The 22145-nt window shown below is 46.2% G+C and overlaps 3 protein-coding genes across 4 annotated transcripts; 2 read left to right on the top strand and 1 right to left on the bottom strand.

The window, feature by feature from the left end:
- Window positions 1-149: 149 nt before the first annotated feature.
- Window positions 150-7075, top strand: LOC120908586 (serine/threonine-protein kinase tricornered). Of its 2 annotated transcripts, none has more exons than XM_040319764.1 (5): window positions 150-551; window positions 2536-3284; window positions 3353-3990; window positions 4066-4229; window positions 4309-7075. In XM_040319764.1, the coding sequence occupies exons 2-5, from the start codon at window positions 2820-2822 to the stop codon at window positions 4416-4418; spliced, it is 1377 nt and encodes a 458-aa protein (XP_040175698.1). In that variant the 5' UTR covers window positions 150-551; window positions 2536-2819; the 3' UTR covers window positions 4419-7075. The 2 variants fall into 2 exon arrangements, with proteins under 2 accessions (XP_040175698.1, XP_040175699.1); XM_040319765.1 differs by lacking the exon at window positions 150-551 and adding an exon at window positions 596-841.
- Window positions 7076-11118: 4043 nt separating this feature from the next.
- Window positions 11119-19784, top strand: LOC120894883 (cytochrome b reductase 1). Its single transcript, XM_040297738.1, has 5 exons — window positions 11119-11319; window positions 17439-17702; window positions 17778-17989; window positions 18064-18218; window positions 18300-19784. The coding sequence occupies exons 2-5, from the start codon at window positions 17492-17494 to the stop codon at window positions 18472-18474; spliced, it is 753 nt and encodes a 250-aa protein (XP_040153672.1). The 5' UTR covers window positions 11119-11319; window positions 17439-17491; the 3' UTR covers window positions 18475-19784.
- LOC120894882 lies at window positions 19725-21766 on the bottom strand. The gene is made up of 3 exons (XM_040297737.1): window positions 21525-21766; window positions 21327-21456; window positions 19725-21246 (listed from the first exon to the last, which is right to left on the bottom strand). The coding sequence occupies exons 1-3, from the start codon at window positions 21616-21618 to the stop codon at window positions 19929-19931; spliced, it is 1542 nt and encodes a 513-aa protein (XP_040153671.1). The 5' UTR covers window positions 21619-21766; the 3' UTR covers window positions 19725-19928.
- Window positions 21767-22145: the final 379 nt, after the last annotated feature.

Here is a 22145-nt window from a genome sequence, read left to right as displayed (position 1 = left end):
TATTCACCTTGATCAGAGGATGACAACTGTGGCTTCGTAGTCAACCCCATATGTAATGTTGTATTTTCAAACAAAGTTCAGCTAGTGGGCCTGTTTTCGCAAACGACTCGAAGGCACCTGTGACGTCACGGTAGTCCTCTACCACCTTGCCTCCCCAGGTGGGCTCGACCGTGCCAGACGGTGGTTTAATTTACAAAGAAATTTCAGCACAACAGTGGTACCGTAAATACGAGATTTTCTCTTCCCGTCTCAGAACTGGAAGCAAATTGTACGCGGCTCGGGTCGCAGCAGTCAGTGTAAATCCCGTTAGGGCAGCAGTGCGTGTGTGCGTGTACGTGTGTGTGTGCGTTCGTGGTGCCGTGCGTGCGTTTGTTGTGCTGCCCTGGACCCCCTTCGGCCCTTCCTCGGTTTCGCCCTTTACAAGACGCACACACACACACACTTGGTCCGTGTGGTCCGCGGACCAACAATTATCGTCATCGTCACCATCGTCAGTGAAACGGGAAAGGTGGCAAGAAAAGGTGTACACCCCGACGGTCGTCCCGCAAGTGGTGCGTATAGTGGTGGTGTGTGGTGTCGTTGTTGTTGTTGCTGTTGGTGGTGGTGGTGGTGCACTATTGCGTTCTCAGGGGGTGGCGGTTGGGCTGTCTGTTCCCGTGAAAACGGGGAAAAGGGGTTGAAAATCACGGCAGAGCCAGTGGTGGAGCCTGAATCGACAGGTTTTTTTTCGACTTGCTCAAGTGCAGTTTTCCACGCCGTACACTGCGGAAAAGTTCTTGCATAATAATAATAGTAGAAGAAAAGCTGGCACTGCTCCGCATTTGCCCCCGTCATGTGAAAGGTGCTTCCGTGTTAACTAGTGGCATGTGTGTGTGTGCGTACCTGATGTCGTTTATTGCGCGATGATGTGATATATGTTGTTTGCGTAGCGTTTCTATTTATTTTGCATCATCACGAACGGGTGGCCGACTTGTGCGTATGTTTGCTCTGCCCCCTCCCCAATTTTTCGTCCCCTGTCCAGAGTGGAGTGATATCGTTTTTTTATCTCCTTCTTGGGGCAGATATTTATAATTAAAGATGGCAAAAGGAGAGGAAGGTGTGAAGAGAAAAGGGGGGAAAATCGCTATCACCTTACCTTCGGTACACATGAACATTGTGAGCGAATGGAAATGCCAACCTCTAGTAGGCCGTACACAAGAGCAGCACGACATGATGATGACGATGACGGTGACGATGATGATGATGGTTCTGTCAGTTTTCCTTTACTCCGTTACATAAAAATACACCTCCGCCAGAGTGTGGTGTGCATGAAGGGCTCTCGGTGATGTTGGTGTGGTGTCACCCCATGTACTAAGAACCTCCCCATCGCTCCCATCCACCCCTTCCTCAGTTGTGTTCAATGCATTTGTAGTGCGCGCGTGCCTTTCTTTCTTCCCGTTCGGTCCAGTTGACCCTTTCACTACACACCTTTCCTGCCCCACACACTGATGGATGGAATTGCCTGTTCAATAAAGTGCAACATACGTACGTACGTACAGAACGAAAAGAGACAAGAGGGGGAGCTCTCTACGCGCCCCATCAGCAGTGCAATTGTGCACCGAGAGCTTTTCTTTCCATTCGCTTGTCGAGTGCTTTTTCTTCGTAAATCAAGAATCTCCCCTACGTTTGACACTTCCATTTCCAGCGGGGGAAACACGTGCCTTGGGATTAGGAAAAGAAGGGGTACAGAACCGGGGAGGTTTGGCTGGGACTGCATCAATAAAATCACACTTCAATCCTCGTCCCCGCGGGTTGTTATCGAAAAGTCAGCAAGCCACCCCATTGTGGAGCGTTCTTTGTGTCTGTCTCGCCCATTCCCACACGTTGCTGAAACGGGTTTCCCTATCCCCATCTGGCAAGCATAAGGTGTGTGTGTGCATGTTTTGTATGATCCCTGCAACACAGCTTGAATCGTGGTGTGTGGAGGTCGTTCGTTGCATATGAATTCGCGTGCTGCTGTCTGGTGCGGCTGTGTGGTTGGTGTCAGCGCCCCCCTTTTCCCGTACAACGTGCTGACCAAGCTGACAACCCCGAGGGAAGAGAGCCCAACACGGCGCGCGAAAAGGTGGCGCGATGTACAAGTGCATAAACACATTCGCGACAGGCAAACAAACCACATTCAAACCGTTATGGATTTGCATTCATTTGCTGTTTTTTTTCTCTCGCTCCGCATAACGCGTTTGCATTTCACTTTTTATTCCACTCACATTCCGCCCGTTTCACCCCATTGTAATTGTCGTCGTGTCCCTTTGGTGTGGTTGGCTTTTTTCCGGTCTGTTCTGGTGTGGATCACAAAGTACAAGCGAAAGACACGATCGATCGAGTAAATGATGATGTGACGGTAGTAGCCAGGCGAATGTGGAACGTCAACGGCACCCGCGAGACGCAAAATCAATGACCCACTCTAATCAGAACACCCCAAACACTCATCGTTCTCATGCGCGCCCGCCGATGTTTAATGCATGTTTGTTTTTGTTTTCATTTCGCTTTACGCAGGCCTCTTACTCTCAACGCGACGGTGTGGCAACGGCGACGAAAGGGGCACGTTGAAGCTTTTAAATTGAACCAACGCTCCTTCCGGGGAAGCCAGCATCGCCGGGACGATAATCGCCGTGCTCTAGTGGGACGCACCTCACGGGCACGCAGCACCACCGCACGGGGAAGTGGTGGTGGTGGCGGCGGCGGCGGTCTACTTCCGAGGGAAAGCCCAGCTCGAAACAGGAAAAACGGAGGGCATCAGCAGCACGCAGCTGGCGGCGGCGGCGGCGGCAGCGGGCATCATGACGGCGACTGATAATACGGTTCGCTTCAGCGATCACACGCTCGATAAGGCGACCAAAGCGAAGGTCACGCTGGAGAACTACTACAGCAATCTGATCACACAGCACGGCGAGCGGAAACAGCGCCAGGCGAAGCTGGAAGCGTCGCTGAAGGACGAGACGCTGTCCGAGTCGCAGCGGCAGGAGAAGCGCATGCAGCACGCCCAGAAGGAGACGGAATTCCTGCGCCTCAAGCGCTCCCGGCTCGGGGTGGAGGACTTCGAGGCGCTCAAGGTGATCGGGCGCGGTGCATTCGGCGAGGTGCGGCTGGTGCAGAAGAAGGACACCGGGCACGTGTACGCGATGAAGGTGCTGCGCAAGGCGGACATGCTGGAAAAGGAGCAGGTGGCGCACGTGCGGGCCGAGCGGGACGTGCTGGTCGAGGCCGACCACCAGTGGGTGGTGAAGATGTACTACAGCTTTCAGGTGGAGTTTCTTACGTTTTTCCTACCTTTCTTTGGCTAACAATTTCCCCGTGCTTGGGTTTTGCGCAGGATTCGGTAAATTTGTATCTTATCATGGAGTTCCTGCCCGGCGGCGACATGATGACGCTGCTCATGAAGAAGGACACACTGTCGGAGGAGTGCACACAGTTCTACATCGTCGAGACGGCGCTCGCGATCGATTCGATCCACCGGCTCGGCTTCATCCACCGCGACATCAAGCCGGACAATCTGCTGCTGGATGCGCGCGGCCACCTGAAGCTGTCCGACTTTGGGCTGTGCACGGGGCTGAAGAAATCGCACCGCACCGACTTCTATCGCGACCTGTCGCAGGCCAAACCGTCCGACTTTATCGGCACCTGCGCCAGCCCGATGGACTCGAAGCGACGGGCGGAAAGCTGGAAGCGCAACCGGCGAGCGCTGGCGTACAGTACGGTCGGCACGCCGGACTACATCGCGCCGGAGGTGTTCCTGCAGACGGGATACGGGCCGGCGTGCGACTGGTGGTCGCTCGGCGTGATCATGTACGAGATGCTGATGGGCTATCCGCCGTTCTGCTCGGACAACCCGCAGGACACGTACCGGAAGGTGATGAACTGGCGGGAGACGCTCATCTTCCCGCCGGAAACGCCCATCTCGGAGGAGGCCCGCGATACGATAGTGAAATTTTGCTGCGAAGCTGAACGACGGTAAGGAGGGATAGGTTACTCTAGAGGTCCTTCAAAGAACGTCATTTAAAAAAAAACGGTCCCGTTCGATTACAGACTCGGCTCACAGCGTGGAATTGAGGATCTGAAGCTAGTGCAATTCTTCCGCGGCGTCGACTGGGAGCACATACGAGAGCGTCCGGCGGCCATCCCGGTGGAGGTGCGCTCGATCGACGATACATCGAACTTTGACGAATTCCCCGACGTAGCACTAGAGATACGTAAGTGGCATTTCCCTTTTTCCCGCATGCGATCATTCGAAATACTCTAACTGTTTCCTCTCCCTTATCCATTTTACAGCCGCCCACCCACAACCGGAAGGGGAAGTGCTCAAGGATTGGGTGTTTATCAACTACACCTTCAGACGGTTCGAAAGCCTTACCCAGCGCGGAACGCCGACGAAAAAGTGAGCTGTGAAATAAGCAAAACGAGATCCGGTAGCGCGGAAAAAATGCCGCCCGAGCAGCCAGAGCATGCTGGACTAGACCAAGGTGTGCAAAGTGTTAGTAGTGTCGGCCCCAAGCGACGTCTGGCTTCTGATACCGTAGAGCGACTCCCCAAAAAGAACAAAAAACCACAGATGCTGCTATTAACGCTCCAGCGCTTCGAGACATTAAAGAGCGAATAGGAAAAAAACGGTTCACTAGGATATAGAATGTGAGCGGTGGGAAGATGATTTCAGGCCTTTTCGGGTTATCGTATGTACCCCATCCCTTTACAGCCCCCCCCCCCCACACTATAGCAGACTCACACTTTAGTGTCGCATCCAACTGGGTGGTACTACTAAAACGGTTCGTGTGTGGGGTGTTTGAAGAAATTGTGTTGTTTTCGCGCATTTTTAAGGTTCACTGTGGCGCTGGATCGTGCGCGGCGCGAACGAGGCACACGCGCTCGTAGTTGGTTTCTGATAATAACACACAAGTGCAACCAAATCGTATCAAACATGCTTGCCGTGGAAAGGAGGAGGATAGAAACACACACATACTCTATTATGCAGGGAGAGGACGTCATAGTAATTGAACGAAAGGAATCAGAAAAATCGATCGTAGCTAACCACAAAATCGTAACAGAAGTGTGATGCGCCTGAAATGATGAGAGTTTAGAGCGCTCTTTGGAGAGTTGCCTATAAAATATCATCCCCTCTGTCCCTTTTACTATCCACAAGTAACACGTAAAACGAGAACTCAAATTACAGGGTTTTCCAGGGGTTCTCATAGTTGTGGGACACTTCCTTGACTCTTTCTGATAGGAAGTGAACTTCAAATGATGAAAATTGACTTTTTGGCATGCTGCTTGAAAATTCCTATTGGATTTGCCCTACAAGTGTGCTATAGAGTCCAATTCCCATTACATTAAGTTCACTTCACTGCAGAAAGAGTCAATAAAATGTCCCACAGCTATGAGAACTCCTGAAAACCCCTGTAATGTTTGAGAGTGTCGATGCAGAACTCTATAGATGGCTGAACTATAATAATTCCTCTCCCTACACACACACACCTACTGTACTGTTTTCCTACTAAGTTAGCGTGTTTTTTTCTTGTACTAAATTTGTAGCTGCTTGTTTTCGTTTTTCTTTCGTTTAGCGTTTATTCGTTCTTCCTCACGTACCAAGTACTAGCCGTTAAAGCCGTTTTGTTCGTTTTAAGTATAATCTAAATAGATGTGTTTTTTCTCTCTCACCCGTGTTTAAGATGAGATTCGCATGCGGTGATCGCGGTAAGAATAGGGTGTACTTGTATTTAAAGAAGCAATAAGAGGTGAGAACACGCACCTTTCTTTTTGCGATTTATTTTCCTCCCCCTGACCTGTCTCGGGGCTCGCGGACCGTCCACAGCAAAAGGCGAACGTTAGGGAAAGGTAATGATGGCGTACGGAGAATGAGCATTTGTTTGAGGAACTGTTTCGGCGGAAGAAATTTATGCTTTTTAGATCTTTCTTCTCCTTCTGTTAAGTTATTAGAGTTAAATGGTTTGCTTTAGGAGAAGGACGACTCGAGGAAAAAAGGAAAAGAAAAATTGATCTGTATGTGGCGGAGAAAGCGAAAGAGTGTCGATGAAACACACGGGCCAGCCTCTAATGGAATAATCGAAAGGGAAATCGAAATCAAAATGGAAAGGATGAACAGATAGAATCCGCCGCGTACTGTACTTGCCCATCTTCTTCCACACACTCAAATGAGCCTGAGCGGTGCAACAGACACGAGACAAACTCAGCAAAAACAAAAAAAAACTCCGTTCAACTCGTACGGCTCGTCTTTCTCATGGTAGTAGCGTTTTAAGCATCCTTTCTGTGCATCCTTTTGATTTTAATAACGGAAATCGGTGGTGACTGCTGCGCGTGGCGGGCAAGCGAAAGAGTGATGATCGCGGCACGGCATAAGCATAAGGCATGATGATTGGAGCCTATAGTATTAAAATAGAATATTGTAATGTACGACGACGATGATGAAGGATGATGCTGATGATGTATTGTATTGTATTGCATTGTTTTCTTTTTAATTATAATTATTTTTCGTTCGTAAGTAATTGCAAAGCACTCATAAAGAAAGCCACGTACACACACACAGACCTTTCATTGGGGTAAAAAGTGTGCCCCTCCAAAACAAAAACCTTCCTCAAAAACCTCGAAGCGGGTTTAAGGACTTGGCTGATGGCGCTGAATTGTGCGGCACATGGAATGATAATAAAATGACATAATGTTGTCTCGTAATTACGATCGTACTATCTACCGAACCACCACTCGCGATCGTGGTGAAGCGTTGATGAATCAACTGCAGCGTGTCCATCCTGTTTCCCTGTGGTTAAACAAACCAAGGCCGTAAGCTGGTTGGCTTAACTGAGGACATACGGAACGGTGGTAAATGAGGGTAGTGTAGCGTAAAGAGATCACCATCTCAGCTCCTTTGCAATGAATTGATTTGTACATAGTGTTCCCACCATTATGATTTACGCACTGTGTTTCTTTTTTTTAATTTGCCGATTTGTTTTCATTTTATTTTCACCTCATCCTCCACCTCTAGCCCACAAAATGACCGGTAATAAATTAAACAAATGCGCTTAAAAAGTAAGATTAGTGTGGTGCATATGAAATCATGAAAGAATGTAGAATGCAGCAACAATGTATGCAGTGAAGCTTTATTACCGTCGGTTGGAATTGATAGGATTGTGACGACAGCGAAACAACAACATGTGAAACTCTTCGAATACAGTCTGGTAAGTTGCGATTACTTACTTACTTACTTGTCCGGCGCTACAACCGCATTTCGGTCCTGGCCTGTAGTCAGTAGTGTCCGAAACCGCTCACGGTCTCACGCCTTCATCTACCAATCCGTTATCCCGGCCTTAAAGGCAGATGCCTCCACGCCATCTTGCCACCTTAATTGAGGCTTACCACGCCTTATCTGTCCATGTGGACGGCCTAAAAAGACTTTACGGGCTGGGTCGTCCGTTTCCATGCGTACAACAATGCCAGCCCACCAGAGCCTGGCGAGCTTGATACGCTGCACGACAGTGATGTCCTCGTACATCTCGTATAGCTCGTCGTTATAACGGCTTCTCCATTGTCCTTCCGTACACACGGGGCCAATGATCCTTCTGAGCATCTTCCTCTCGAACGCGGCCAAGAGGGTTTCGTCAGATTTGTACAGTGTCCATGTCTCAGAGGTGTATGTTAGTACCGGTACTATATAAGTGCTTAATGGTCCCAGCTTCGTCCGTCGCGACAGGTTCTTTATGTGAACTGATTTTTCAGGCTGTAGAATGACCGGTTACCGGTGGGACCGGTGGGATAGCGAATCGATGCCTTGTGATTGGAATCTCGGCATCATCTACCCCATATACAAGAAGGGAGATAGGTTGGACTGCAACAACTACAGGGGTATTACGGTGTTGAATACCGCCTATAAAATATTCTCCCTGATCCTTCAGGATCGCCTTGTCCCGCACGTCGAAGAGATAGTAGGAAACTATCAAAGAGGATTCCGAAACGGAAAATCAACCACTGATCAGATCTTCACCATGCGGCAGATCTTGGAGAAGATGGCTGAATACAAAAACGACACATACCATCTCTTCATAGACTTCAAAGCCGCATACGATAGCATAGCCAGGGTAAAACTGTACGACGCTATGAGCTCTTTTGGAATCCCGGCCAAACTGATAAGGCTAGTTAGAATGACTATGACCAACGTCACATGCCAGGTGAGGGTGGATGGAAAACTCTCAGGACCTTTTGCTACCACCAAGGGTCTGCGCCAGGGGGACGGGCTTGCCTGTCTCCTATTCAACTTGGCGCTAGAGAGGGCCATCCGCGACTCGAGGGTGGAGACTACGGGAACCATCTTCTATAAGTCAACCCAGATCCTGGCATACGCTGATGATATAGACATCATTGGTCTGCGGCTCTCCTATGTAGCAGAAGCCTACCAAGGGATCGAGCAGGCGGCAGAGAACCTCGGATTGCAGATAAACGAGGCAAAGACCAAACTGATGGTGGCAACATCAGCGGGCCCGCCAACAAATAATCAGAATCTACGTAGGCGTGACGTGCAGATAGGTGAACGCACTTTTGAAGTCGTCCCACAATTCACCTATCTGGGATCAAAGGTCAGCAACGACAATAGCATGGAAGCTGAGTTGCGCGCAAGGATGCTGGCTGCCAACCGGTCATTCTACAGCCTGAAAAAGCAGTTCACCTCAAAGAACCTGTCGCGACGGACGAAGCTGGGACTATATAGTACCTATATAGTACCAGTGCTCACATACGCCTCTGAGACATGGACACTGTCCAAATCTGACGAAACCCTCTTAGCCGCGTTCGAGAGGAAGATGCTCAGAAGGATACTTGGCCCCGTATGTGTGGAAGGACAATGGAGGAGCCGCTATAACGACGAGCTATACGAGATGTACGGCGACCTCACTGTCGTACAGCGTATAAAGCTCGCCAGGCTCCGGTGGGCTGGCCATGTTATACGCATGGAAACGGACGACCCAGCCCGTAAAGTCTTTTTAGGCCGTCCACAAGGACAGAGGAGGCGTGGTAGGCCCAAATTGAGGTGGCAAGATGGCGTGGAGGCGTCCGCCATTAAGGCCGGGATAACGGACTGGCAGACGAAGGCGTGAGACCGTGAGCGGTTTAACTGATAGTAAGACCGCAAAGCGGTTGTAGCGCCGGATAAGTAAGTAAGTAAGTAAGAATGACCGGTTGGCAGCCAGTAACCTTGCGCACAACTCAACTACCATGCTATTCTCGTTGCTGACCTTTGACCCGAGATAGGTGAATTCTGGGACAACTTCAAATGTGCGTTCACCTATCTGTACATCACGCCTACGGAGATTCTGATTATTTATTGGTAGGCACGCTGATGTTGCCAACATCAGTTTGGTCTTAGCCTCGTTTATCTGCAATCCGAGGTTCTCTGCCGCCTGCTCGATATCTTGGTAGGCTTCTGCGACATAGGAGAACCGCAGATCAATGATGTCTATATCATCAGCGTATGCCAGGATCTGGCATGACTTATAGAAGATTGTTCCCGTAGTCTCCACCTTCGAGTCATGGATGGCCCTCTCTAGAGCCAAGCGTTTACGCGTTTGCGTGAATCATACGCAAATTCGTTAATTTAGGACCAGACATGTTTTTTGTGTTTAGAAACTATATTTGATACTAAAAAAAATTACTGAACTTTTTTTGTTTTCAGATAGTCTTGGTGTTTTGGTTATCTTCTGAACCCCGGGTACCCACTCTGTACATTGTAGATGCGGATTGTATAATTGCCACAAAAAAGAACCATCGCGATATGGTACAGAGTAGAGTGCGTTTAAATATTGTGGCACGAGATTATAACGCAAAACATCGTAAAGGGATGCAACTAGACCGGCAAGAAATAAATAAACTGTAACGTAAATAGAGCCGGGAGCTTCAGAGTTGATGCTATACGGTACGGTTACGATAAAAAACGATGCTACTTTATCTTGTTGGTGTTGATAAGACAGTTGCTGGAGATGCTCTAAGTATATAAACGAATCAAACAACAACAACTGGTTGAAAAGGATGGGCTACGCCCCAACAATATTTAATCGGTGAATTTCGAACGAAATTACTATTGTAAAATAGAATACCAAGAAATCTCAATTCTCTACTATGAAATGTACTATTGTAAAAATTCCGATTATCGTTCATTGTACCCTCCAAAACCCCCATCTATCATCCTTGTAACATGCACGACAACCCATTTCCGGACCGGCAACAGTCGCCGCACGAAACAGGAAAGATAAGTGCGATCAAAGGAAATGAATAATCTCTCAGTGATAGCAAATTGCAACCTCCTATCTCTATACGGCGCAACCTGTTTACCGGATGGCTTGAGTCCATAGATAGCAAAGATAGGTAGATACAATATTAGACAAATTGTAGAAAAGCATTCTTTTGTTGGTTATTGAAATAAGATTTTATTATTTATGATGATATGATATGATGATGATATTTATGATATGATGAAAAACATTGATTTTCTTAGCAGAAAATCAATGTTTGTTTAATTTAATGTAATTCATTAAAGTGTTTTATTTTGATTGACAATAATATCACAATAAAATGAAAAAGTGTAAATAAAGAATATAATAAAACGGAAATAAAGAATATGAACAAAACATTAAATAAAAATAAAGTTTTCGTAATAAAAAGTGCACAAAAAATAGAGGAAGAAATGGAAAAAAAAAACAGCAAAAGAGGAGTAAATGCAACCAGAACAGACCAACACTAGTACAGTAAACATTTGTTTGTAACGCACTGTAGCAACTGTAAAAACGCCACACTTTTCCCGTCAAGCGTTCTCCGTGAAAAATCTGTCTCTCTCTCTCTCCTTCACTCGCTCTCTTCGGCTCTCTCCCGTGAGAATGATCATTTGATAAAAGCTTTGCTGCGTAGCTGCTGGGGTACCGCATTATCAACCCTCCTTGCTAAACTCATGCTCTCTCTCTCTCGCTCTCCCGCTCGCGCGCGACTCTCCATCGCTTCTTTAGGGGTGGGTTTTTCACCCCGTACCCCGTGCGGAATAAATCAACCCCCCCGATTCGCAGATGTTTTGTGCAGCTTCGCGCTAGCCGCGGTACGCGTACGGCGCTCTCCAGTCAGTCTGTTGCGTTTCGCGTTCCGTTGCTGTATTGCGTACGGCGGCGTACGGAGTTTGCTGTTTTTGCGCTTGGGCGAGTGCCGCGAATATCTAAAGCGCGTGAAAAGCGTGACTGCTTGCGTGCGTGCGTGTGTGTGCATTAATTTGGGGCGCAAAAAAATACGGCAGGAAGCAAGAAAGAGGTAAAGATAGAGATAGTTCCGTACTTCAAAGAGGGCATTTTACGATGCCCCGTTTTTACAGCTGTTCCAACTGTTGTTGTTTCGGTCGGTGTGTCTGGCCTGGCCTGGCGAAACTCGGTGTGTATGGGTACCAGATGGTAGCAGCGAAGAAAGACATACGATAGTGTTGTTGTGCTGTGTGTGCGCATTTTTCGCATTTATGCTCGATGAGTTCACGGTCCCATTGAACCTGCTTCTTGGTTAAGAATTTTCCACTTTTCCATCACCATGATAGCATAATTGAGCGAACGTGTCTGCGTGGTAATGAATTTTCCATCTCTTGGGGAAAATGGGGAGCATTCCGGAGGAACGAAAAAACTCCCCACAGTGTGCGTGACAAGTTAACGCAACAGATGACCGAGTTTGCGAACGGGGAAAAAGTTTTGAACAATCAATTTCCAGTGTTTCCTTTCCTTTACCGTATGTGTTTGTGTGTATACTTTTATCCGCAACATCTCCCGACAATCTCTCAACAAGTTGTTGCGCTTTATGAACTGCTGTTGGTTCCGTGTGTGTGTCATGGTTATCATGATATTCTTCAATAATTACACAGAAAAACACTTTAACAGGAAAACGATTGCTTTTCCTTCAAATTTCCATTTTCTTAGCACATTGTGGATTAGCGGTTTATGAAGCAAAATTAACCTTCCCCACTTACCATTACGTCTGCATGCAAGAGCGGGTTTTAGCGTTTATATGATGCTTTCACCTTGCGTTTTTCCTAGCGGGACATATGGAACAAGGCCTTCCAACCATTGCCCCACACTTCCCGCTTTTTTTCCCTAAAGGGCTCTGTGAATGGTCACGCTTGCGAGTTACCACTTACTTGCTGCAGAAGGTTAGCAAAAACGAACGAACGTTAGGTCGGAAAGGGCGTGTTGTGTGTGTGTGTGTGTGGCGTGGGTTGACTTTAACCCCAACCCCCCGCTCAAGAGAAGTGCGGTGATTGTGTGTATCACACACGCGTACGAAATGATTGTAGTTGATTTTTCATACGCAAAAAAAAAGAACGCACACGGGTCACCGTTGTTGTTAATGAGCAAAACTACACACCACAACCTCCTCATGGGCAGCTCTGAGAAAACGGAGGTTGCATGTTTTGCGTTTTATCGCAAAACAGTTGGAGCCGGTTCGGGTGCTGGTACGTGTTGTGGTCCCTGTGGGACCGTGGATGAATGTCACGATTTGTACGGTTGTTTGTTAGAAGCTTAGAAGGTGGACGAAAAGGGGAGTGTGGAAGCGAGGGGAAGTTTGTTTGTGTGCGGAGAGTGTGTGCGCTAAGTGCTGGTTAGCAAGGGGAGCACTTAGTATGGATGGGAATTTTATACGGTTTAGCGTGATTGACCAGTTGTGGGAGTGAATGGGCAGAATAATAATTAAATTTACTCATATATTTGATTTATACAAAGTTTGGTTTTTTGACTAAATAAGTTTTTTTTTATCAAGTTTAGAACAATAATTTATCACAAACTATAACATTATATTTGTTATTTTCAAAATGCTTAATGAAAGCATTCAAACATTCCTCTAAAATATTTCTGGGCGAGTATACGTAAGAAAAGAAGTTCATCTGAGGTTCGAGAAGCTTTTTTATTCGTATTTTGCACGGCCCAGTACACAGCGTCTGCTTAGACCAGTGACAAGGTGCTAGGATTATAATCTACAGGTTCAGCGATCAAATCTACATGGAACCCCTAAAACCTCGATTTTATTAAAATGGCTTTGTATTATTTACACTTTAATAGTTAGGAAACACAAAATTGAGTTTTTAAGGAAATTTAATGTGTTCTTATTGAAAAACGTTATATTATGCGATTTTACCTCTAATTCTAAAGCTTGTGCAAACAATGCAAAGAAGAGACACAATCTCAACATATGGGAAATCTTCAAAACGACCTTTACGGTTACTTGTCCTGATAAAAAAATGGCAAATCTTATCATTTACAGACACTTATCATTCAACTGCGCGGTTCATTACACGTGAATTATATTACCAATGTGGCGTTGTAATGCCTTACGCCTTTCAGCAATTACTCAATCCTTCTATACACCACGATAGCAGTAGGTTTCAGGATCGTCTGCCACCATTTCAGCTAGCCTTCCCTGCCCTTCCCTTTCCATCCACCCCAAATCAGGCGAGGGTTGATAGAATTATCAGCAGCAAGATAAAAGAAAGACGCGCGAGCAAATGTCAAGTGAGAGCCGGCAGAATGTCTCCCGGGCACGTGCGAACGTGAAAGAATCTGCACCATATAGTGGGTGGGTGGTTAGTTGGATTGTTTGTGGGGTGGATGGTGTAGAAGCAACGAACAAAAAAAAAGAACGATAAAGTGTTCTTTATCTTTCACTTTATGACGTGTGTGCTGAGTGAGCTAGGTATGAGCTATGTCTGATGTGGGGCTTTCGTGATTAGCGGCAACGGCCTACCGGGACATGCTCTCAGAGCACGCAAGCAAGCTGACCACAACCGGTGGCGAGGGAGCAGGCATACGGTTGAATGAAAATGGAGAAAAATCAATAAAAAGACATGCTTTTAATATTTTACACGGAGCAAATCGTTGCAGATTATTTTTAGACCTTTGTGGTCAGGGAAATTGTGTTAGTTGGAATAAATTACGGGACTAACTAAACACCGTACAAAGTAACAGCAAACGGTACGCTCGCGGTTAGGTGGAAGGCAGCTTGTGAGGGTGTTTAGAAATGAGCGGAATTTTGATGTTTGAATAGGCAGTAGAAATAAATAAACCGAAGCAAAACACAAATGCGAAAGAATATGAAAGCAAATTCTCAGTTAATGAGGAACTTTTCCTTTTTACCGGCAATGGCAAAGTAAATGTTTGAATTTTTCCTTCCCAACCACCTTGCAGGCAGCGTTTTTGCGTACGGTTTGAATGCCTCCTGCAGTTAATTAGTTTTATTTGTCGATTTCGCTCGGTGGTGTGAAAAAATTGTGCGATTGCAGTACGGAGAAAGCCAGAGAGTTGGGTTTGGCGAGCACAAGCAAACTCGATAACGACGCCAGCAAAAAGGCAACGCATGATTTTTTTTGCTATTTAGTCTATTTAGTCGAAGAAAAGTAAATAGGGAAACTGTATCTTTAATTGCATTAAAAATATTAGTTAAATAAATTACATTATTAATTAATTGGCACCATTCAATCAAAACGACCCACCTTGCAGACGGTGCAAAACGGTCCATTTCTGCGTGCGTAATGTGATCTTTCATTAGAGTCATAGTAGCCATGGAAAAACATCAAAGAAGAATCCGAGCATCCAACCCACCACATAGGCGCATTGGGGCATGTGTGTGTGTCCTTTCACGCTGCAAATGTGAAAGTGAATTAATTTGTCTCTTTGCCATCTTTTATGCTTTGGTGGATGATGGACTCGCAAAACTGAATTAGGTGAATGATGGATGATGGATTTTCTCGGACTGTGACATTGGTGGATTTTAGAAATCGCCTTGAAACGCAAGATGGAATTTTCAACGCCCTGACCATGGGTGGATGACGACACGGTTGACGTCACACCTATCCACACTTCCTAACTATCTAAGACTTTTTGGTCAACAAATCGTGCTCATTCACTCGTAAAAAAGGGGTGGGGGGGGGCGACCCTAGAACTACTTATCAAACGTGTGTCATCGTCAAGTTTGCTCCAAAGCCGGAAGTTTACCCTTCACAGTGGTTCAGCGCTTGGGTGGGTCAAGTGCAAGGATGGTTGGCCGGGGTCATACAAGGTCACACAAATGAATCATCTGCTTTGCTGAGGCAGTTTTGCTGCACGGGGGCCCTACCACAAGAGTTTAAATTAATCAATTGATTGCCCAGCCTTACGAGTGCGATCGATCGAATCAACAATTTACTCCCATTGCGACGGGGACAATAAAAGTGGTTCTAGAAGTCTCAACCGTTCGCTTTAGCGTCGGTAGAGCCTCGATCGATTGTGAACGGTTTGCGGAAATGATAGATAGGAATTGAAACACAGCTGTTTGTACAGTTGTTTTATAGTGTTGTAAACTGAGCTGTCTGAGTGTAACGAACTGGCCAAAGATGTGTATCACAGCCACTATTAGCTCCATGATAGGCACACTACGAGATATGGATAGGGCTTGCTTTACTTCGATTGTAGATTAGAATCCCTCAATACATATCTGCTGCAGGGAATGGTTCGCTCACCAGAAGTAGAGATGCCGTTACTGGAACGAAGCAGGTACTGTATCGATTCTTGGATTGTAACAGTTTTGTGATTCGTTCCTTGACTGAGGCAGGTCTAGAAACAGATATTGAATTAGAATAAGTTCAGTATCAGTTCTAAGACCGATATGACTGGGGATCAATTTCAAGACTGGTATACATTCAGTATAAGCTCCAGTAACGGTACAAGCTCTTAAAGATAAGATCTTAAAAAAGTAAAGATAAAGATAAGGAGATAAGGATCTTGAATATTAAAGAGCCAGGATTGTTCCAGGACTTATATGGGTAACAGTAACAGAATTGGAATGAGATCAGGATCACTTTCACGAGCGTTATGGAATCGGAATCAGTTCCAGACCCGTTATAGGTTCAGGATCTAAGACTTGTATGGATTATATGGAAGCAGTTTCAGGACTGCCTGTGCAGGTTTGGGACTAATTCTAAGATCTATATGGATGTGAGATCAGTTTCAGGACCGGAATGATCTATGTAATAGCTCCAGAAATGATACAGCTTGGGGATCTGTTCTATGATCTATATGAGGTCAGGAATCTGTAATGGTTCAATATCAGTTTTAACTCCAGAATGTGTCCAAGATCTATTTCAGAACTATTATAGAATCAGGATCAGTTTCAGAGTCGATATTGATTCTAGATCAGTGCAAATTCCGTAATGAGCTCCGGATCGGTTCCAAGGCTGGTGTAGTTTTAGGACCAAATCTAAAATCTGAGTGGATTTAGTATGAGTTGTAGTACCGTTATTGGACCGGGATCGGGTTCCAGGATTTGGGTAGTTTCAAGACGAATTCTTTTAAAGCTCCAGGATTAACATGAATTTGGTAGTATTTCTTTCTTCTTCTCCTCCTTTGGCTCAACAACCGTTCTCGGTCCCACTTGTTGGCTTTCTGTAACTATTGGATAGTCAGTCCTACGTATGTCGGCACGGTGCATTTGGGGCTTGAATCCATACCCATGACGGGCATGATGTTAAGTCGTACGAGTTGACAACTGTACCACGAGACCGGTTAAGTGAATTCTTTACTGTATTTATTTACTGAATCGGTTTTTAATCAGATTTTTTATCTGTTCCCTGGATTCGAGAGACAACTGACAATTAAGTTGTCTTTAAATATTTTAAATTCGAAATTATATTGCATCGCCCTGTAACCGGCCAGAATGAACTAGTTACTAGTAGATCCAATTTATCACTTGTGATGTCTGTCCCTAATTACCTCCAAATGACTTGAGTTAATCAAAATGATTCATGTGACATCGTAACACCTGATCTCACCAATTTGTTTGTCTTACTTTGATGTTAGCGCAAGGGTGTGTGTGTAATTAAACCTCGTGTAATTAAATGCTGATCTCAAGCTCATAACCGTCAACCATGGACAGTGAATATTGTGGGCCGAGGTACTTAGTGTTTTATTGCAGCTTTGCTGCAAATAAACTGCAATCGTAAGCAAAATTGGAACAAATGTGCATCGTTTATCGCTTTCGAGCCGCTTCCAAGTATCGTGTGTTGGTCATTGGCGGAGGTTTCTGATTTCTTTTCCGTTTGGTTGTGGCTTGGTGTGACCGTTTATTCGTTTGAGCGGTTTAAATGCGTTCAAGGAGATCAAAATGAAGTTGAATTAAATTAATGAACAAAACAAACAAATGATAAAACACGTTTTAGTTGTGTTTTATCATTTGTTTGTTTTGTTCATTAATTTGCTTGCTGTTCCACACTTGCTCATCTAACCTGAGTTTCGACCACGATGATTCATTCAAGAACGAACCATTGCTTATAATTAATTGAAATTGATGTATCACGAGCGAAAATTATGACTAACTAAGCCTGCCTATCAATGATGCTTACACCAGTGCCTCCCTTCTAATTATAGCACTTCGTGCACCGTGAAACGTTAACTAACCACCGAAACGCAACGGCCACAGCATGGATAACAGCCCACCGCCACCGTCCGCGCTGAACAACTTCCGCATCCTGTACCTCGTGACGCAGCTGGTCGGCATCACGATCATCATCCTGGTGAGCTGCTGGATCGGCATCCATCTGAACGGGCTCGGCTGGTCCGCCCGTCCCTCAGTTCAGTTCAACTGGCATCCGCTGCTCATGTCCGTCGGCATGATATTCCTCTACGGCAACTGTAAGACTGCTGTCAGCCACTCGTCGGTGTCGGTGGAGCTCCTAATCGGTTTCTTGGTTCCTTTTTTTTTGGTAGCGATCCTAATCTACCGTGGATTCCGGTACGCACGCAAGAAGCCGCTCAAGATTACGCACGCCACCATTCACGGGGCGGCCTTCATCTTTACCGTGGTCGCACTGGTCGCCGTTTTCGATTCGCACAACCTGGCCAAACCGAACCCGATCCCGAACATGTACACGCTGCACTCGTGGGTTGGACTGTCCGCCGTGATACTGTTTTCGCTGCAGGTAGAATGCGCCTAAAAACCCGCAAGAAAACAATACAATATTAACTGAATTTTACTTCCAAATATCCTTTTCAGTACGTGTTTGGATTTGCGGCCTACCTTTTCCCGGGGGTACGTGAGCAGCTGCGCGCCTCCTACATGCCGGTGCACGTGTTTTTCGGCGTGGCTGGATTCGTGATGGCGATCGCGGCCGCACTGCTGGGGCTGCTGGAGAAAGCCATCTTCTCTGTGTAAGTGTTCTGCTTATCCCAGTGACCTAAGACAGTGCCGTTGTCTTATTGCTAATTACTCATCCTTCCCCACACACACAGCAAAGACTATTCCGCACTGCCACCGCAAGCCGTACTGATCAACACGATCGGCATGCTGTACATCGTGTACGGTGGGCTGGTCGTGTTTCTCGTCACCGAGCGTCAGTACAAGCGACACCCGCTGCCGGAGGACGTGATGCTACTGACGCACAGTGCTAGCGTTGGCTCGTCGTAAATGCGCCGGACAGTTTCGACAGTGACAACATCTGGATCTCTCACCCCATTCACACACACGCACAGCACAACATTCCAACCCACAAGGTGTACAGATTGGAATCGAATCTAGCGAAGCACCCAACACCCAATCGAAGCATTAAATAGTGTAGTGTTTGACCCATCGAACAGGTGCATTTGTGGCAGAGCCCCGCAAAAGGGCCGCAGAACACAGCCCTTTACTCTTATCCGAGTGTGTATTATTAGTCATTATGAGAAAACATGTATATGTATGTGTATGTGTGAGTGTATATATACTTAGCACAAAGTACTTAGCTAAAGTAAAGCGAGAAACAAAAAAGAAGATAAAAAGGGACCCCTTAAAAAGGGGAGCTCCGGCAAGCTCAATACCGTTTAACCCTCAATCCCGTATCGAGAAGCAGTACTTTTGCTGCGTTTTTATTGCTTCAAACAAGGGTGAAAGTAAATAACTGTCCTTTACGTTACATTCGAGAAGCGTTACGCGCGAAATGAAATTCCCAAGCTGCCTTTTGGTTGCACTTTTAAGACAAATAATAGAAACAAAACTATAAATAGGATTTAATGAGATTAAAGCCTGTTCTGTCCAGTACTTTTCATTATATGGTCATTTTGAGGGCCATTGAAAGACCAAAGCTTTGAAAATTAGGTTTGAAAACCTCAGATAAGTTCGTGATTAACGATTAAGTGTCGCTTAACAACAACTACGGGTTGACCTGTACATCATTGTGACCAATAATTATTTGTGTAATTACTCATAACATCCAGTACAAGGATTCCCAAGAAGTTTGGGATGCTTTCTTGGGTTTTTGTTTTGTTGATTTAATTTTGTTTTAAATTAGACTCACGATATTTTTACCATTTTCTTAAAATGTTTAGATTCGTTCCTAACTGTATTGATTGTTTTAAAATTGATTGGTTTCAAAAATCATTTAACGATGCCAAAAAATCGTAGGAATGGTTTAGAAATATGAGGAAAGTGGTTAAAGACTTCACATAGTTTTGGAAAACACCTTGAAATAATTCTTTCAAGGAATACTCTAAAAATCCTTGAAAAACGTTAACTAAACAAGGAAACCCCTTTAATCTCGACAACAATAACAAACGTGCAAACCAAAAATGCTGCTTGGGTTTGAGGCTTACAAGCGTTACGCGTAACGCTTACGCCAACGTAACGTAGAGGGCTACTGTTTTCCTTTCCCGCAAAAAAAGTATAATGTACAACCACCCATCTTTACAAACCAGACAAACCGCTTATCTATATTCTAATAAAATCATATTATCAAAACTCAAGCATCAATCGGATGGGCAGTGTAATTGTTCCTGGATCCTTTTAGTGGATCACATTACAAATGCTTCTGAACACTTGTGCGGTTAATCCATTTTGCTTCCAATGAGTGTGAAAATGTTGTCCGGTAACCAGATACTCACAGCCGCTCAACCACAACGATCCTCAGCCGTCTGATACACCATATCAAGCATCTGCCGAGCCAACCGCAACTCGGACGGGCTGTGCAGCGTCGGCGAGTAGAAGTTGGTCCAGCCCTGCTCACTCGCCGGCGGTATCGTAAGCCCTTCCTGGTCGAGCGAATCCTCGTCCCCATCGTCCGGTATGGGGGCGTGTGCACTCCCATCCTCGATGCGCACCGGCAGCAGCTCGATCGTACTATCCGGAAACACGCCCAGCTCGTACAGATACTCGTACAGCGATTGGGACGCTTTGGCGAGCGCGTTCGTCATGTGCAGAAAGCAGGCACGGCTTTGCACAATCTCGGCCCGCTCCTGCAGCGCACTGTACCGGTACGGGCTGAACCAGTACATGAAGCTGTCCCGCGCCCAAAACACAAAGCAACAGTCCCGGCCCACGATCAGCAGCGCGGTGCAGGAGGCAAGAAAGTAGTTCACCATCTCCTCGAAGTGTTTGCGCTGCCGGTGTCCTATCGGCGAGGTACGGCACGTTACCGTATACCCACCGATCGTGTAGTTTGGTTCGCTTTTGTCGCGCACAAAGCTCGCCATCCGTTCGGCTGCTTTCCAGTGCGTTTCAACACGCTTGAAGCAACCGTTCAGTAGCTTATTGTCCCACGAGCGGGGTTTGGTGCGTTCCTGCTGCGCCCGGTCCAGCACGTTCAGCCCAATTTCCAGCGACCGTTCCAGGCTCGGTCGTACCAGATAGATGTTACCGTGCAGGATCGCTTCCAGCGGGGAGAGCAGCTTCATCCCGATGGAGCGTTTCATCTTCCACACGATGCGCACCACATCACCTTCCTCGACCGAGTGCAGCACCACGTTGGAAAGGAAGTACTTGGAGCGTTCCGTGCAACCGTACGTGTCCTGTACAAGGTTCACCATCAGCTGGGGACAGCTGAAGAACATGAGGGCCGGTTTGTCCTGCAGGCTCGGGGTGTAGAAGTACCAGCCGGTCAAGAGACGGCGTATGAGGAAGAAGTGTCCGTCACACTTCCACACGGCTGCCTTTCCGCGCTTAATGCGGGATAGTGCCTGATGGATGCTTAGGTGAACGTGATCCGACTGGTCCTGCGGTGTTACGAAGCGTCCCTTTACGAGTGTGCTGGAGAGATGAATGTTGTACGTTTTGTCGTTTCGACGGATTGGGAGCTTGGTTTCCAGTGGGGCTTTGGCGAGCGACGACTCCTGGGCCACTATTTCGGAGAACGTTTCTGGTGACCATTTCGGGGGTGACTTCAGGATGGTGAACAGATATGCAACGGCGAGATGTTTAAGGATATCATCACTGGTCGCGGGGTATACAAAAGCGGGGAAGAGCGTTTAGTTTGGCGTAAAGTTGTTGTAAATGTTCTTTCCCAACATTACCTGTTGCGGTATGATTTAGTGTACGCTGCTGCTCCCCTTAAGATGCCAACCTGTTGTGGTTCGCAAACGTTCGGCTGCAAGCTTTCCCTCACTCCTGGACTGCCAGCGTGTAGTTCCGTTTGACTGGAAACTGCGCAAAAATAAGCATTCGCATCAATCGAAGGTGAAACGCCAGAAAGGGAAAGGTTCGTTACTTACATTCCGGCGGTGGTACACGCACCTGTACCCGGTGGCTTTTCTTCTCTACGGTGGGAGCAGCGACATCGGCACTGTCCGGTGCTACTTCACTCATAATTTAAATGCGCTTACCTTTTCCCCGATTATTAATGGGATGATAATTTAAAAGTGAAAGTGTAAAATGTGATCTACCCGGAATTTACTGCACAGAACAATTGGACAACTTCGTGTAGCAGAGTTGCGTAGCAAAGCCTACTGACACCGCGCTGGAAAGGGAAATTTGTCATGCGGGGAACCTTACTTGAGTGGCTGATTTTGTGCTTCATTCAGGTCATAGGTTAAGATTATTGAAGGATTTTAATGATTTCGTTTGATATTTGGCATAAAATGAGGATTTATCAACACCATGTGTTGCATAGCTCCAATTTAAAATAAAGGTCAAATTTAAATTTGAAATTTTGCGCAAATATGAAATATTTCACGAAACTTTTCCTCCCGCAGAGCTTTGGTACAAAAAGCTGCTCCAAGCTTTTACAGTGACGGCAAAAAAGGCGTGCGAGTTGATTTGTTTTTGTTTTCTTTTTCATTTTGGTACGTTTTTTCTCATGTTTTTGCGCTTTACACTAACAAATGAAGTAGTTC

The sequence above is a fragment of the Anopheles arabiensis genome, chromosome 2 (genome assembly GCF_016920715.1).
Source record: "Anopheles arabiensis isolate DONGOLA chromosome 2, AaraD3, whole genome shotgun sequence".
NCBI lineage: Eukaryota > Metazoa > Arthropoda > Insecta > Diptera > Culicidae > Anopheles > Anopheles arabiensis.
The sequence above is the reverse complement of the archived record's forward strand: the minus strand, read 5'-3'. Positions and strand labels throughout refer to the sequence as shown.

Coding starts and splice junctions, on each gene's coding strand:
- LOC120908586 (XM_040319764.1), top strand. CDS start 2,820: ATGACGGCGACTGATAATACGGTTCGCTTCAGCGATCACACGCTCGAT. Junction 3,285..3,352: donor AGATGTACTACAGCTTTCAG/GTGGAGTTTCTT, acceptor GGTTTTGCGCAG/GATTCGGTAAATTTGTATCT. Junction 3,991..4,065: donor TGCTGCGAAGCTGAACGACG/GTAAGGAGGGAT, acceptor GTTCGATTACAG/ACTCGGCTCACAGCGTGGAA.
- LOC120894883 (XM_040297738.1), top strand. CDS start 17,492: ATGGATAACAGCCCACCGCCACCGTCCGCGCTGAACAACTTCCGCATC. Junction 17,703..17,777: donor GATATTCCTCTACGGCAACT/GTAAGACTGCTG, acceptor TTTTTTTGGTAG/CGATCCTAATCTACCGTGGA. Junction 17,990..18,063: donor TGATACTGTTTTCGCTGCAG/GTAGAATGCGCC, acceptor TATCCTTTTCAG/TACGTGTTTGGATTTGCGGC.
- LOC120894882 (XM_040297737.1), bottom strand. CDS start 21,618: ATGAGTGAAGTAGCACCGGACAGTGCCGATGTCGCTGCTCCCACCGTA. Junction 21,457..21,524: donor GCGTGTACCACCGCCGGAAT/GTAAGTAACGAA, acceptor ATTTTTGCGCAG/TTTCCAGTCAAACGGAACTA. Junction 21,247..21,326: donor ACTAAATCATACCGCAACAG/GTAATGTTGGGA, acceptor CCCCGCGACCAG/TGATGATATCCTTAAACATC.